This window comes from Neoarius graeffei, chromosome 24, assembly GCF_027579695.1.
Source record: "Neoarius graeffei isolate fNeoGra1 chromosome 24, fNeoGra1.pri, whole genome shotgun sequence".
Lineage (NCBI taxonomy): Eukaryota > Metazoa > Chordata > Actinopteri > Siluriformes > Ariidae > Neoarius > Neoarius graeffei.
Window position 1 is genome coordinate 45,582,822 of NC_083592.1, and position 17,346 is coordinate 45,600,167.

Consider the following 17,346-nt stretch of genomic DNA (forward strand, 5'->3'; position numbering starts at 1 on the left):
TTTTTAGATAGATAGATAGATAGATAGATAGATAGATAGATAGATAGATAGATAGATAGATAGATAGATAGATAGATTTTAATCTTTGCAGATGTTCAGTTCCAGCTCTCATACCAACCACAACCTCTTTCTCTGCTCTTTGGTCACAAACAGTAAACCATGGTTTCCTGTATTTTTCTGCATCATGACATTTGTACAGCATTTCCGAGTTCCTATGCTGATATGCCACTCTAACCTCAACAACAAACTGAAGCTTGACCTGTTCTGATTTGTCATGGAACCCATACTCCTTTACATTGCTGAGACATCGACGCTAACCCTCAAACAACAACAAAGACTAGATGGGACTTAGACCAACTTTCTAAAGCGTGTACAAAATATCCACTGGTCCGCTCGTGCCACCCTGGAGTAGATCTACAGGGACTCACCGCCCATCTCTGTAAGACTTAGAGAGAGGAGGGTGCTGCTCCCTGGGCACTGTTCTCAAGCTGAAAGAGAAGCTGTGTCCCGGTTTCTCCTCTGGAGCCCAAGCCAACGCCCAGTGAAATCTCGAAAACTCACCTTCCCTGCCCTAATCTCTACAGACCCTGGGATTGGGGTAAAAGATCTCCATGTGGCCATGGCTGACAGGAAGGTGTGGAGTAATGTTGTAAGAGGAATCTCAGGCGAGGATGAATGATGATGATGAGTTCCTGTGCCGAATGTGGTTTTACTGTTATTTGGTTAACATTATAAATATTATAAATGTCATATCAATTCTGCATGAAGGCAGGTCATGTTAATTTGCCAATATTAATGAGAAATAATTGTTTCTTCATTTCTTTGTTCCTTAATTTCTTTTATTCACTCTTTCCTTCCCTCCATTTTGACTGACTAACAGATCGGTGATCAATTTGATCATCTCATTGTACATTCTCTGTATTGTACCTCTATAAGAGTTGATGATCTCTACCTCCTCCAGTATATTCACAGAACAGCTGGGAAAGTAATCAGATATAATTCCATCATGCTCTTATAGAGATATCATCAGTTATTATCAGATGAGCCTATTACTCTTGCAATACTTAAAGAATTAGCAAACTTAGCCAAAGGTTGTTGAGGTTTAAGTAGCTTACTAAGTTTGTTGGCTAACTGTTTAGCTAGATATTTTTCACACATATTTCTAGCTGTGTATTTTGCTATGGAAATCTGAGTAGGTGTACAGTAAATCCTTTCTCTTGTTGCTCTGCGCTCCCTCTGTGCAGGAGGATGACTGATACCTTGATAATCGACTGTCTCCTGATGGATTATTTGGCCATCTAATTATGAAATACTGACAAAGTCCAAGTGGAAATAAAATCTAAATTAATACTCGTTTTAAGATGGTCACCCCACTCTTGCCCATTATAAGAGCTCTCCACTCCTGTCCATTTGGCCCTGTTATGCTGAAGCAACACAGCCATTCGCTTGGAGCAAAGACCTCCAAAGACCAGCACCGTCACCTCACAGCAAGAAAGTTCTGGGTTTGAGCCCAGCAGCTGACAGGGGCTTTTTTGTGTGGAGTTTGCATGTTCTTCCTGTGTCTGTATGGGTTTCCTCTGGGTGCTCCGGTTTCCCCCACAGTCCAAAGACTAAGAGGTGAGGCTAATTGGTGGCTCTAAATTGACTATAGGTGTGAATGTGAGTGTGAATGGTTGTTTGTTTCTATGTGTCAGCCCTGCAATGATCTGGTGATTTGTCCAGGGTGTACCCCACCTCTCACCCATAGTCAGCTGGGATAGTCTCCAGCTTGCCTGCGACCCTGCACAGGATAAGCGGTTATGGAGGATGGATGGATGGATATTTAATCATGAAATCTTGCATTTAATTTCATGTTAATTGACACTGATGACACTTTTAAAGCTTAAAGGTATTTAAGGTCAAAATTAATGCATCCAGAACTGACAAATGCCTTGTTAGGTTTTATTTCCGTAAGTGTAGCTATGATTCCTGTAATGCTATATTTACCGATATAGGTAACCACAGATACCTACACTTCCCCTTACTTCATCATCTCAAGTTTACATCCGGGTACAGTGCAGATGTGTTTAACAATGGAGCAACTCAACTCATCCAGCAGCTCACTCACCACTCCTGTCTCAACTGCAAACCTGATTGCCAGTATTGTTCTGGCAATTTGCTTCATACTGGGAGTCCCTGGGAATATTGCTGTAGTGGTACGTCTGGCTGGATGGATAAAGGAAGGCAGTTTCACCCCGAGACTGATGCTAAGCCTGGCCATATCAGATCTGCTCACTCTGCTTTCTTTGCCAGTTTGGATTTGGGCTCTTCTTCATGGCTGGGTCTTTGGCTTGGTCCTGTGTAAGCTTCTCTCCTATTTGGTGTACTTAAGCCTGTACAGTGGCATACTGTGTGTGGTTTTGATGAGCGTTCAGCGATATATGCAAGTGCTGCATCCTCAGAAATGGAACAAGCTTGGCAAGAAAGGAAAGAAGATCCTCTTGAGTGGACTTTGGATCTTAAGTGGAGTAATATCGTCTTATGCTCCTGTACAATGCACTCTAAGTACAAACAAGGAAGGACACTTTCAGTGCAAGCGAAGCTACCAGAACAGTATTGAAAGAGTGGGTACTTTAATCTGGGAGATTATAATATTACTGGTTTTGTTCCCCACACTGACTTACTTCTACTTTCGTCTTCACCGAGGAGTTAATAACTCAGCTTTCTTTAGCAGTCAATCATTGACAAAGCTGGTGACCAGAATTGTGGCCTGTTTCTTTATTTTTTGGTTCCCGTTAGTCATCTCCAATATTGTGCTCATTATTGTTGTGTTGCTTTGGAATGACCGTCTGTTAAGATCTGCAGAATCTGCTGGCAATATTACTGCAGCTTTGGCTTTCATTAACAGTTGTGTGAACCCCTTCCTGTACGCTTTCTCTGCTCGGGCTGTACAGGAACATGGAACTGGAACAGAAAATACTGATGTTGGAGGTATGAGGGTGTTTATGAATTCTCACTGACAGATAGTAACTTCTTGCATTTTAAAAAGATTAGCATATAATTCTACGTATTATTGCATCTATTGTTACTATCTGTTTGCAACTTTTAATAGAGTATTTTAAAGGGGTTGTCATGGCCTCTTTTTTTAAACTACCTTTTGTTCCTGTGACTTTTGGTATCTTGGCTCTGTAAGCAATGTATTTACCTGTACAAAAATCTCAGGACTTCACACTTCTGCTCAAGCTTTCAGTCAGCTTTTAAATAAATAAATAAATAAATAAATAAATAAATCTTACTCTTTGTAGATATTGAGTGCCAGCTCTCTTGCCAACCATGTCTTCTTTTTCTGCTCTTTGGTAACAAACATTAAACCATGACTTCCTGTATTTTTATACATCATGAACTTTACACAGCATAGCCTAATTCCTAATACAAGATCTCCATGTGGCCATGGCTGACAGGAAGGTGTGGAGTGATGCTGTAAGATGAAGTTCAGCTGAGGCTTATTTTCTTTTATTCATTCTTTTCTTTCTTCTATCTTGACTGTCTAACATATTGGTGATCAATTTATATATTTTCTGTATTAAGAGTTGATTTAACTCTACTTCCTCCAATATATTCACAGAACAGCTGGGAAATAATCAGATATAATTTCATCATAGGTTTTCAGCGTGGACCTTAGGTTATTATCAGCTGAGTCTCTTACTCAAATCATAAACACTATGTCTAAGGGAGTGCCCACTGTGCCATGAGTGACAACGAGAAAGAGATGGAATGTTGTTGTTTTTTTTAAACTTAAATTATGTTTATAGTATAAATTTATATTGGTGGGGCACCTTGGTTGTTCTTGATGAGCTTTATACTTATATACTTTTATTGACTGTACAATACAGAAGCAATAGATTGTGAAAAAAGCGAGAGATGAGATGCCGTCACTGTCACAGTGGTGAAGCTGAGACACGTTCACTGTGAAATATCGAAAAAATGAAACATCAAACAAAATCACCGAATGACTTCCTGTTAAGAAGCAATAAGACCTTACAGTTCATACTGCTGCCATTGCTGGAAAATGTCCCACAGCCTGTCATAGCCCGAGGAAGAGTGAATAACTGATTCTCTTCAGAGAATACACAGAGGGCCTCTCTGATGGCCTGGAAATTTATATTCTGTCCATCTTATCCTACAGTACATATGAAGTCAAATACACAATTATTGGTATTTGACTTAGGTGTATTATTGGTATTAGATTTAGGTGTAAGTCCCTTCTGTGCTAGGACTTGGTCTCCCAAGGCAGTCTCCTGTCCCAGTACTAACCAGACCCTCAAAGTGCATTGGGCAGCACCAATCTCCGTTTCTATAGCCCTCGGCCTCTTGCCTATTACATTGCAAGGGTTACAGTGGGGGGCCAGTCCTCTGTTAACTGTGAGGGTTTGACTCCCTACTCACATCTGTATTGTGGTGTGCCTCACCAGATGGCAGTAGGTACCATTTTTATGATGGATTTTGGTATGACCTGGCCATGAGTAGAACTCATAATCTCCCAGTCAAGAGGTGGACACGCTAACCACTAGGCCAACTCACAATAGATTTAGATGTAATGGTAGCATTAATTCACTACTAACCCCATTTCCAGAAAAGTTGGGATATTTTCCAAAATGCAGTAAAACCAAAAATCTGTGATTTATTAATTCACGTGAACCTTTATTTGACTGACAAAAGTACAAAGAAAAGATTTTCAATAGTTTTATTGACCAACTTAATTGTGTTTTTAAAAAATAAACAAAATTAGAATTTGATGCCTGCAACACACTCAAAAGAAGTTGGGACGGAGGCAAAATAAGACTGAAAAGTTTACAGGATGTTCAAGTAACACTGTTTTGGAAGATTCCACAATAAGCAGGTTAACTGGGAACATGACTGGGTATAAAAGGAGCAACACCAAAGGCTCAGTCTTTGCAAGCGAGGATGGGTCATGGCTCAAACCTTTGTGCCAAAATTTGTGAGAGAATTGTTAATCAATTCAAAAAGAAAATTTCTCAATGCAAGATTGCAGAGAGTTAAGGTCTTTCAAAACCTACAGTACATAAGATCATGAAAAGATTCAGAGAATTCAGAGACATCTCAGTGCATAAAAGGCAAGATTGGAAACCACTGTTGAATGTGCGTGACCTTCGAGCCCTCAGATAGCACTGCTTGAGAGACCGTCATGCTAATGTGATAAATATAGCCACATGGGCTTGGGAGTACTTTGGAAAACTGTTGTCACTTAACACAGTCTGCTGCTGCATCCAGAAATGCAATGGGAAACTGTATTATGTGAGGAGGAAGCCATTCATCAATTCTATGCAGAAATGCCGCCTATTTCTCTGAAACTCATCTCAAATCGACCGAATGACTTTAGAAACATTTGCAGTAGTCAGATGAGTCCACATATCAGATTCTTTTCAGGAAAACCTTACATGGAGTTCTCAGTACCAAAGGTGAACATGACCATCCAGTTTGTTGTCAGAGAAAGGTGCAAAAGCCAGCATCTGTGATGGTATGGTGGGCATCAGTGCTCATGGCCAAAATTCCAACACATAAGTTGCATGTGTATGAAGGTATTGATTTCATGAAGCTTAAATGTGAAAGAGGTTCTGATACTTAAATGTTTGAACCCAGAACTATAAACACAATCAACATATTATGGCCTCCTTTAAAAAAAAAATGTAACTACTTTTTGTCACTGTGACTTTTGGTACCTTCACAACTGTCAGCAATGTGTGTATAATTGCCTGCACAAAAATCACAAGACTTTATACTTCTGTTCATTTTTCCAATCAGTTTTAAGATAATAGTCAAGTCAAAGTCCCTGTCATGCCGGAATCTGGTCTTCCCAGGCAGTCTCCTGTCCCAGCACTAACCAACTCTTTAAGGCGTATGGGTGCGGTGCCGATCTCCGTTTCGATATCCCTCGGCCTCTCGCCTATATATCTGGGTTACGGGGGGGCTAGCCCTCTGGTAACCGCAAAAGTTTGATAATAACTTTAGCTTTACAGATTAGAACATACGAGATGTGATACTTGCAATAACACTGATTTAAAAAAAATTTGTTTCATTTGTATAAAGGGAATATAATGTTGATTTCTCAATATCAATGACAAAACAATTGTTTCTACATTTCTTTGTTCCTTAATTACTTCCTTCCTCTGACTTTTGAGGCTGTTGTTGCTGCCTTCAGGGCTGTAGTTTTGTCCACATGAGAAATGTTGCATGTCTAGTTTACCACAGGATAGCTCAAGTAAGGAAAGATTTACCTTTACAGCATTTGGCAGACACCCTTATCCAGAGCAACTTATATTTTTGTCTTATTTACGCCAATGAGAAGTTGAAGGGCTTTGCTCAAGGACCAGCATTGGCAGATTGATTTAAACTCACAAGCAGCTTCTATCTCAAGCAGGTATGCAGGTGGATCTCACTTATCTTAGAAATATTTATACCTGATGCAGTGATTAATAAACTAAGGACTTGACCCCTGAAGATTGCAGGGACCCATGTACCCTCTTTACACTGGGCATTCCAATACTGCATATGGAATTAAAGATTTGTGATTGAACTGTAACTCACTGGCATTTTAACTTTGACCATGTAAATCAGTGTTTAGATTTTACAACTGAACAGTGACACGTTTATAAAGCTCAAATGTTATCATGTTAATGATAGATGCATTGTAATGTACAGTGGGGCAAAAAAGTATTTAGTCAGCCACCAATTGTGCAAGTTCTCCCACTTAAAAAGATGAGAGAGGCCTGTAATTTTCATCATAGGTACACTTCAACTATGAGAGACAGAATGGGGGGAAAGAATCCAGGAAATCACATTGTAGGATTTTTAATGAATTAATTGGTAAATTCCTCGGTAAAATAAGTATTTGGTCACCTACAAACAAGCAAGATTTCTGGCTCTCACAGACCTGTAACTTCTTCTTTAAGAGGCTCCTCTGTCCTCCACTCGTTACCTGTATTAATGGCACCTGTTTGAACTCGTTATCAGTATAAAAGACACCTGTCCACAACCTCAAACAGTCACACTCCAAACTCCACTATGGCCAAGACCAAAGAGCTGTCAAAGGACACCAGAAACAAAATTGTAGACCTTCACCAGGCTGGGAAGACTGAATCTGCAATAGGTAAGCAGCTTGGTGTGAAGAACTCAACTGTGGGAGCAATTATTAGAAAATGGAAGACATACAACCCCATTTCCAAAAAAGTTGGGACAAAGTACAAATTGTAAATAAAAACGGAATGCAATGCTGTGGAAGTTTCAAAATTCCATATTTTATTCAGAATAGAACAGAGATGACATATCCAATGTTTAAACTGAGAAAATGTATCATTTAAAGAAAAAAATTAGGTGATTTTAAATTTCATGACAACAACACATCTCAAAGTTGGGACAAGGCCATGTTTACCACTGTGAGACATCCCCTTTTCTCTTTACAACAGTCTGTAAACGTCTGGGGACTGAGGAGACAAGTTGCTCAAGTTTAGGGATAGGAATGTTAACCCATTCTTCTCTAATGTAGGATTCTAGTTGCTCAACTGTCTTAGGTCTTTTTTGTCGTATCTTCCATTTTATGATGTGCCAAATGTTTTCTATGGGTGAAAGATCTGGACTGCAGGCTGGCCAGTTCAGTACCCGGACCCTTCTTCTACGCAGCCCTGATGCTGTAATTGATGCAGTATGTGGTTTGGCATTGTCATGTTGGAAAATGCAAGGTCTCCCCTGAAAGAGACGTCGTCTGGATGGGAGCATATGTTGCTCTAGAACCTGGATATAAATTTCAGCATTGATGTTGTCTTTCCAGATGTGTAAGCTGCCCATGCCACACGCACTAATGCAACCCCATACCATCAGAGATGCAGGCTTCTGAACTGAGCGCTGATAACAACTTGGGTCGTCCTTCTCCTCTTTAGTCCGAATGACACGGCGTCCCTGATTTTCATAAAGAGCTTCAAATTTTGATTCGTCTGACCACAGAACAGTTTTCCACTTTGCCACAGTCCATTTTAAATGAGCCTTGGCCCAGAGAAGACGTCTGCGCTTCTGGATCATGTTTAGATACGGCTTCTTCTTTGAACTATAGAGTTTTAGCTGGCAACGGCGGATGGCATGGTGAATTGTGTTCACAGATAATGTTCTCTGGAAATATTCCTGAGCCCATTTTGTGATTTCCAATACAGAAGCATGCCTGTATGTGATGTAGTGCCGTCTAAGGGCCCGAAGATCACGGGCACCCGGTATGGTTTTCCGGCCTTGACCCTTACACACAGAGATTCTTCCAGATTCTCTGAATCTTTTGATGATATTATGCACTGTAGGTGATGATATGTTCAAACTCTTTGCAATTTTACACTGTCAAACTCCTTTATGATATTGCTCCACTATTTGTCGGCGCAGAATTAGGGCTACTGGCGATCCTCTTCCCATCTTTACTTCTGAGAGCCGCTGCCACTCCAAGATGCTCTTTTTATACCCAGTCATGTTAATGACCTATTGCCAATTGACCTAATGAGTTGCAATTTGGTCCTCCAGCTGTTCCTTTTTTGTACCTTTAACTTTTCCAGCCTCTTATTGCCCCTGTCCCAACTTTTTTGAGATGTGTTGCTGTCATGAAGTTTCAAATGAGCCAATATTTGGCATGAAATTTCCAAATGTCTCACTTTCGACATTTGATATGTTGTCTATGTTCTATTGTGAATACAATATCAGTTTTTGAGATTTGTAAATTATTGCATTCCATTTTTATTTACAATTTGTACTTTGTCCCAACTTTTTTGGAATCGGGGTTGTACAAGACCACTGATAATCTCCCTCGATCTGGGGCTCCACGCAAGATCTCACCCCGTGGGGTCAAAATGATCACAAGAACGGTGAGCAAAAATCCCAGAACCACACGGGGGGACATAGTGAATGACCTGCAAAGAGCTGGGACCAAAGTAACAAAGGCTATCATCAGTAACACACTACGCTGCCAGGGACTCAAATCCTGCAGTGCCAGACGTGTCCCCCTGCTTAAGCCAGTACATGTCCAGGCCCATCTGAAGATTGCTAGAGAGCATTTGGATGATCCAGAAGAGGATTGGGAGAATGTCATATGGTCAGATGAAACCAAAATAGAACTTTTTGGTAAAAACTCAACTTTTTGTGTTTAGAGGAGAAAGAATGCTGAGTTGCATCCAAAGAACACCATACCTACTGTGAAGCATGGGGGTGGAAACATCATGCTTTGGGGCTGCTTTTCTGCAAAGGGACCACACGACTGATCCGTGTAAAGGAAAGAATGAATGGGGCCATGTATTGTGAGATTTTGTGTGAAAACCTCCTTCCATCAGCAAGGGCATTGAAGATGAAACGTGGCTGGGTCTTTCAGCATGACAATGATCCCAAACACACCGTCCGGGCAACGAAGGAGTAGCTTTGTAAGAACCATTTCAAGGTCCTGGAGTGGCCTAGCCAGTCTCCAGATCTCAACCCCATAGAAAATCTTTGGAGGGAGTCGAAAGTCCGTGTTGCCCAGTGACAGCCCCAAAACATCACTGCTCTAGAGGAGATCTGCATGGAGGAATGGGCCAAAATACCAGCAGCAGTGTGTGAAAACCTTGTGAAGACTTACAGAAAATGTTTGACCTCTGTCATTGCCAACAAAGGGTATATAACAAAGTATTGAGATTAACTTTTGTTATTGACCAAATACTTATTTTCCACCATAATTTGCAAATAAATTCTTTAAAAATCAGACAGTGATTTTCTGGATTTTTTTTTTCTCATTTTGTCTCTCATAGTTGAAGTGTACCTATGATGAAAATTACAGGCCTCGCTCATCTTTTTAACTGGGAGAACTTGCACAATTGGTGACTGACTAAATACTTTTTTGCCCCACTGTACGTTTGATGCAATGAGTGCTGGCTTTTTACACAGTCGACACCACAAACATCTACACTTCTGCTTACTCATTCAGCTCAAAGTTCCTCACAGCTCCACCACGGCATCTAACAATGCAGCAACTCGACTCAACCAACAGCTCACTCTCCACTCCAATCCCACCTGGAAACCTGGTTGCCAGTATTGTACTAGCAATTTTCTTCATACTGGGAGTCCCTGGTAACATAGCAGTAGTGGTATATCTCTTTGGATGGATGAAGGGAGGAAGTTTCACCGCAAGACTCATGCTAAGCCTGGCCATATCAGATCTGCTCACTCTGCTTTCTCTGCCAGTTTGGATTTGGACTCTTCTTCATGGCTGGGTCTTTGGTGTGGTCCTGTGTAAGCTTCTCTCCTATTTGTTGTACTTAAGCATGTACTGTAGCATATATTGTGTGATTTTGATTAGCGTTCAGCGATATATGCAAGTGCTGCATCCTCAGAAATGGAACAAGCTTGGCAGGAAAGGAAAGAAGATCCTCTTGAGTGGACTTTGGATCTTAAGTGGAGTAATATCGTCTTATGCTCTTGTACAACGCACGCTAAGTACAAACGAGGAAGGACAGCTTCAGTGCAAGCGACGCTACCAGAATGATGTTGGAACAGTGGCTACTTTACTCTTGGAGATTGTACTATTTATGGTTTTGTTCCCCACACTGGCTTACTTCTACTTTCGTCTTCAGCAGGGAGTTAATAACTCAGCTTTCTTTAGGAGTAAATCATTGACAAAGCTGGTAACCAGAATTGTGGCCTGTTTCTTTATTTTTTGGTTCCCGTTACTCATCTCCAATATCCCGCTCGTCATTGCCGTGTTGCTTGAGAATGACCGTCTGTTAAGATCTGCAGAAGCTGCTAACGAAATTACTGCATCTCTGACTTTCATTAACAGTTGTGTGAACCCCTTCCTGTACGCTTTCTCTGCTCGGGCTGTACAGCAGCACGCAAATGGAACAGACAATACTTAATCCTTTCATGATGTAGAGGTTTGAGAGAGTTGATGATTTCTTGCTGATAGCCAGTGACTTGTTGCATGTTAAAATGAATTGCATATACTTCTGCTTCTTATTGCAGTCTATTGTTATTGTCTTTTGTTTGCATCTTTTAATAGAGTATTTTAAGGGGGTTCTTATGGCCTCCTATTTTTAAACTTCTTTTTGTCACTGTGACTTTTGGTATCTTGTCTCTGTAAGCAATGTATTTGCCTGCATAAAAACCACAGGACGTCACACTTTTGCTCAAGTTTTCAGTCAGTTTTTAAGCAAACAAATAAACTTTAATATTTTTAGATGTTGAGTGCCAGCTCTCAAGCCAACCATGTCCTTTTTCTTTGCTTTTTGGTAACAAACATTAAATCGTGATTAACTGTGTTTTTTGTCATGATATTTATACAGCATAGCTGAGTTCCTGTGTCTGAGTGGTTTTACTGTTACTTGGTTAAGATTATAAACATTATAAATGTCTTCTTGATTCTGCATAAAAGCAATAACTGCAACTAAACGTTTCTGGTAACTGTTGATCAGTCCTGCACACCGGCTTGGAAGAATTTTAGCCCATTCCTCCGTACAGAACAGCTTCAACTCTGGGATGTTGGTGGGTTTCCTCACATAAACTGCTCGCTTCTAGTCTGGTTAACACCAGACCATATCACAAGTGAAATATAGTCTAGAATCCGCCTATTGAATTTCTCGTAGGGGAGGTGTGGTTTACGATTGTCAACGGTCGTTTATTGGACGTTGCGAATGTCTATCATTTGGCGTATACATAGCCCATGGCCAATCATGGCAGTTGTACCCGGTGACGTAGTTAGAGCGACGAAGAGGCGAAGAAGAGAAGGAAAAAGAAAGAGAAGGCAAAACAAAAATAGGAAAACAATGGCACCGAACGATTACTGCCGTTTGTGCAAGACAAAGCTTGATCGAAAGTTTGGTTCGTATCGCTCGCCGCCATGTTAAATGTGATCCGTAAACAGTCCCAAATAAACTACAAGCTTCCGTTTGTCGAGTAGTACGCGTCACCGTCTTTCCACCCCTCCCCACTCTCTGATTGGCTCCCTAACTCAGGCGAGCCTTTAGACCATAGTTTCCATGCTGTCTTTTCAGATCGGAACGATTGTGCAAAGCAGCATGGGATTTCCCAGGCTAGCTCGCTTCAGGTCCTTCCACAACATTTTGATTGGATTAAGGTCAGGACTTTGACTTGGCCATTCCAAAACATTAACTTTATTCTTCTTTAACCATTCTTTGGTAGAACGACGTGTGCTTAGGTCGTTGTCTTGCTGCATGACCCACCTTCTCTTGAGATTCAGTTCATGGACAGATGTCCTGACATTTTCCTTTAGAATTTGCTGGCATAATTCAGAATTCATTGTTCCATCAATGATGGCAAGCTGTCCTGGCCCAGATGCAGCAAAACAGGCCCAAGCCATGATACTACCACCATCATGTTTCACAGATGGGATAAGGTTCTTATGCTGGAATGCAGTGTATTCCTTTCTCCAAGCATAACGCTTCTCATTTAAACCCAAGAGTTCTATTTTGGTCTCATCCATCCACAAAACATTTTTCCAATAGCCTTCTGGCTTGTTCACATGATCTTTAGCAAACTGCAGACGAGCAGCAATGTTCTTTTTGGAGAGCAGTGGCTTTCTCCTTGCAACCCTGCCATGCACACCATTGTTGTTCAGTCTTCTCCTTATGATGGACTCATGAACATTAACATTAGCCAATGTGAGAGAGGCCTTCAGTTGCTTAGAAGTTACCCTGGGGTCCTTTGTGACCTTGCCGACTATTACACACCTTGCTCTTGGAGTGATCTTTGTTGGTCGACCACTCCTGGGGAGGGTAACAATGGTCTTGAATTTCCTCTATTTGTACGCAAAGTGTCTGACTGTGGATTGGTGGAGTCCAAACTCTGTAGAGATGGTTTTGTAACCTTTTTCAGCCTGATGAGCATCAACAACGCTTTTTCTGAAGTCCTCAGAAATCTCCTTTGTTCATGCCATGATACACTTCCACAAACATGTGTTGTGAAGATCAGACTTTGATAGATCCCTGTTCTTTAAATAAAACAGGGTGCCTACTCACACCTGATTGTCATCCCATTGATTGAAAACAGCTGACTCTAATTTCACCTTCAAATTAACTGCTAATCCTAGAGGTTCACATACTTTTGCCACTCACAGATATGTAATACTGGATCATTTTCCTCAATAAATAAATGACCGAGTATAATATTTTTGTCTCATTTGTTTAACTGGGTTCTCTTTATCTACTTTTAGAACTTGTGTGAAAATCTGATGATGTTTTAGGTCATATTTATGCAGAAATATAGAAAATTCTAAAGGGTTCACAAACTTTCAAGCACCACTGTACCCTCTTTACACTGGGCACTCAAATACTGTGTATGTAATTAACGATTTGTGACTGAGCTGTAACTCACTGGCATTATAACTTTGATCATGTAAATAATTGTTTAGATTTTACAATTGAACAGTGACACGTTTATGAAGCTCAACTGTTATAATGTTAATGATGGATGCATGAAGAACTGCAAAATAACCTACTAGACTTTTTGATACCATGACGTCCAGAAATATACATTTGATGCAATGACCGCTCATCATCATCATCATCATCATTGTTTCCCGCCTGGCACGAGATCGGCCTAGGGGCGTGACTGTCTGGAGGTTGGAAATCTGCTTTCCAGCAGCCACATAAAGTCCTTTTTGTCCATCATGGTTTTGAAGGCCTGTTTACAGTCGATCCCGAGCAACTCTTCTGTTTTCTTCCAACTCCTTCTTTTGTCAAATAAAACAATTTTTTGCAGTGCATCATTTGGTATGCGACATACATGCAATAGGCATCTTAAGTACTGTACGTGGCAAAACTCCTCGATCGGTTTAGATTGGGTGATTTCATAAAGTTTCGTGTTTGAGATTTTAAATGCCCAGTTCAGTTCCCCGTCCACTTGGGATGATGCGTCAACACCAGGCATGAAAATGGGTCAGGGGTTGAAAAGGTGAGAAGGGTGCGCACGCGCGGGGGTGGGGTATTGTCGGGCGACGGGCGTTGGTGGTGCGGAGGAAATACTTCCGGTACACTGTACAACCCAACAAAATACAGTATTGAGCTGTCCACCCACACTGTGTTTCAGTGATCTGCAGGAGGCGCCAAAAACACTCCAAGTCTCTCTCTCTCACACACACACACCACATGCATCTTGTGCTGGCCATGTTTTATTTAGAAACAAAGTTTACTTTCACAGAAGCCAAATGTGTTAGATGAGTCAGAGAGAGGTGTTCAAAACTGTTTGTACAAGGCCATATGAACAATAATAAAAGAGGAAAAAAAACTGAAAAAAAATTAAAGACTTTAGATCAATGTATGCCCTGCCAGACTGGAGAACAATACATGCAATTCCAATAAATCCAATTCCAAGTCCAACTGATCACTCTTTCTTTTTTCTTTTTGCCTGGACTGCCAGAGTCTCCATGGCCCTTTTACGCTGAGTGGCCACATGCCTCAGCCTTGCCTGCTTCTCACTTTCAGCAGCCTGCTTCTTTGCCTGCTGAGCACTCCCAGTTTCTTGACAGCCATATTTTCTGCGCTGCAGCTGTCTTTCTGTTGCTTTTGCCTTCCGTTTCTGTTTGTATGTGGCTGCTGCATTATTTATATTTCGGCACATGATTCTGTCCACCTCCCTAAATTTCATGTCGCTCTGCTGGAACATCTGCATGGCCGTCTGCCCCCTGGACCGCAGGGTATACTTCACCGTCTGGATGGCGTTGAAGGTCTCCACATTCATGTTGCCACTATGCTCGTCAATGACCTCGTTCATCAGGCTGAAGGAGGATTCCACTCTTGGTCCGTGGAAGATAGAAAAGCAGCATTTGGCCAATGCACTGAGGGCGGGGTACTTACCAGGCTGGTCAAAGACATGACCCCACCACTCCACTATCCCATCTCCCTCCTTGTACCTGGGGAGGGTCAGATCCACACTGAATTGAACCAGTTCCCTTGGAAGATCCTGGTCTTCTGGCAAGAGGTGACGCAGCATAGCACTCAGCCTGCCAAGAAATAGATATGAGTTTAAAAATCAATGACAGGAGTAAGCAAAATCCCAAAACAAAAAAGTATTTTTTTTTATCTTACCTCTTTAACTGAATGGTTGCCTGTGAGTGACCTCGCAGGAGAGGGTCCAGTGCAGAGAGGGCTATTAGAGTTGGACTGTCCAGGGGGAGTTTCTTCTGGAGGTAAACGGCAGTGGTGATGTAGGCTTTCCTGACGCTAGCTAGGTATGGCACCAACAACTGACAGAAAAACAACAAAGACCATTATTTTAAGAAAGGTTAGGTGAAAAGAATAACTGTTCTTGACCAAGGCACTCCATGACGTTAAAAATTATTTATATTGAAATGTCCAAAAAGGGCTTTAAAATTGTCCACGCAAAAAGTTATTTTCACCTAACCTTGGATAACATAACCTTGGACCAAAGAGAACTCAGCCAAATTTTTTTGGTTTATTTTCTGAAGGGACTGAGCATGCCTCTGACTTGGAACAAATGTAGCATTATTTAAGTCTCAAAAACAATTTAGAAAGTCATGTAGGTGATGCAGGGTGCTTACAGCATGTTTGGGATTCTGGCTCCTGAATGTGTCAGCCTCCTGTCCCACATATACGTCCTTCGAGGGCAGCAGCATGTGATCCTCCAGGATCAGCTCCCTTAGAGCCCTGGGAGATAGCTTTATATGGGAGTAACAATTTTTAAAAAAGGTTGTTTAACAAAAAAATGAAACATTCAACAGATGGCATGGGAAACCAAAAGTATAATAAGAATAAAAACAATGAACTTAGGCAGGCAGAGAAAGCCTAAGGGAGAGAAATTACCTTAGTAATGTGTTCTGCCTTCACAAAGCAAGCCAAGTAGGACAGGAAAAGCTCGAGCTGCCGATCATGAAGCTTATAGACCAATGTCTGGCTGCCCTGTGCATGGAAACAAATTCTTAGGAAATGGACCAACTCAACATTGAATGTGCATACAGTTGCAGTGAAGATGTAGTATTTCCAAGCACAACTAGCACAGACCTGGAAAACCATGACGTAGTACTTTAATATAGCCAGCACACCCATGTAGAGGCTCAGCTGTAGAACCGTTGTCGTCTCCTCATGCCACAATGAATACAGTGTTCTGCTTGATTTATACGCAATATTTTCTCAACCTTAGTTTACATTATGTGTGATAACTCAAAACAGCTACTCTTGTCAGATGGCCATCATACATCACTGAAAAGCTGAGAATCCAAGCTTTCAGAAAAGGTATGGTAGCCTTTTCCACTTTTTCGGTAACGGTTTCCATATTTTGAGGCTCTGGCTCATGGTCTATGTGTTCACACCAGAAACTACTAAAGCTTTAATGGCCAGAAGTAGGCTAGCTGACTTAGAATGGTGACAAAAGCTACAGCAGCGACTAAAAATAATATCAACATAGCGATTTACACAACAGCTTTAGTGGCTTTTGGTCTAAACACACGGCAAGCCTTTCGTGACACACTCTTCCCTGTTGTCTTCTCTCTAATTTTGCACTGAAAAAAATTGACACCCCGTCTTGTCAATGGATGGAGCCCGGGCAGTAAACGCGAGACGCCCGCTTTCGCTATTTTAGATGGCTCAAAACCATTATGTTTTAATGAATCAATAAATAACAGTGTAAAACAGTGGAGTGTAAAAAAGACCAGGGTTCACAAGTTTTTATTTTGTCACAAAAGGCTTCAAGCATGGGCCAAAGCATAGGCTAACAAGTTTTAGAGTTTACCACTTCACCTTCAGCCTTTTCAGCCCCTCACGTGAATATTATCCTCACACGTCCCTGAAATACCAATTACAGAGATATTAGAAAGAAGTTTGTGCTTCTTCTTTTATGTTACCGTTAACTACACAAGCTTTACGCTAACTTAATATCTGGCAAACGGGAGCTATTATTTTCACCAGAGCTTCGGCTAGCTCTGGCAGTGTTCAACGCAAGCTGTAGCAAACAGCAGTAACTTTGTTATACCGCACAAAATATGAAAACGATTGAAACCATTACTCACCAAATTCAATCCGCTGGTAAATGCAGGTAAATGTGAAAAGTTACGCTCTGGTCTGCCTTGTCCCAGGTGGATATGTCCTGCTTCTCGTTCTTGCAGCTTTGCATTTCAACCACAGGTTCTCTCCATGCACTCCAAGTACACGTGAAGAGTGTGCGCATGATTGGAATAATGGAACGCAGTTTGGCATATGATTGGTTCTCGGCAGCGAAGCAGCCAGGAGGATTTGCTGACCGTCCAAGTGTCATTTAAAGGGCCGATTTCTGAAGTGCTCAGTTTGCGTATTAAGTCAATCATATGATAATTATAAAAAAAAAAAA

At 41.3% G+C, this 17,346-nt stretch overlaps 2 protein-coding genes across 3 annotated transcripts; both read left to right on the forward strand.

Annotated features, from left to right (window-relative positions):
* Positions 1-22: 22 nt before the first annotated feature.
* Positions 23-3,213, forward strand: LOC132872097 (atypical chemokine receptor 2-like). 2 transcript variants are annotated; one of them, XM_060906692.1, is made up of 2 exons: positions 23-1,617; positions 1,995-3,213. In XM_060906692.1, the coding sequence occupies exon 2, from the start codon at positions 2,061-2,063 to the stop codon at positions 2,997-2,999; it is 939 nt and encodes a 312-aa protein (XP_060762675.1). In that variant the 5' UTR covers positions 23-1,617; positions 1,995-2,060; the 3' UTR covers positions 3,000-3,213. The 2 variants fall into 2 exon arrangements, with proteins under 2 accessions (XP_060762675.1, XP_060762674.1); XM_060906691.1 differs by having other exon boundaries at positions 23-985; positions 1,245-3,213.
* Positions 3,214-9,979: 6,766 nt separating this feature from the next.
* On the forward strand, positions 9,980-11,168 carry LOC132872098 (atypical chemokine receptor 2-like). Its single transcript, XM_060906693.1, has one exon. It carries the CDS (start codon positions 10,017-10,019, stop codon positions 10,905-10,907), a length of 891 nt encoding a protein of 296 aa, XP_060762676.1. The 5' UTR covers positions 9,980-10,016; the 3' UTR covers positions 10,908-11,168.
* Positions 11,169-17,346: the final 6,178 nt, after the last annotated feature.

Coding starts and splice junctions, on each gene's coding strand:
- LOC132872097 (XM_060906692.1), top strand. CDS start 2,061: ATGTGTTTAACAATGGAGCAACTCAACTCATCCAGCAGCTCACTCACC.
- LOC132872098 (XM_060906693.1), top strand. CDS start 10,017: ATGCAGCAACTCGACTCAACCAACAGCTCACTCTCCACTCCAATCCCA.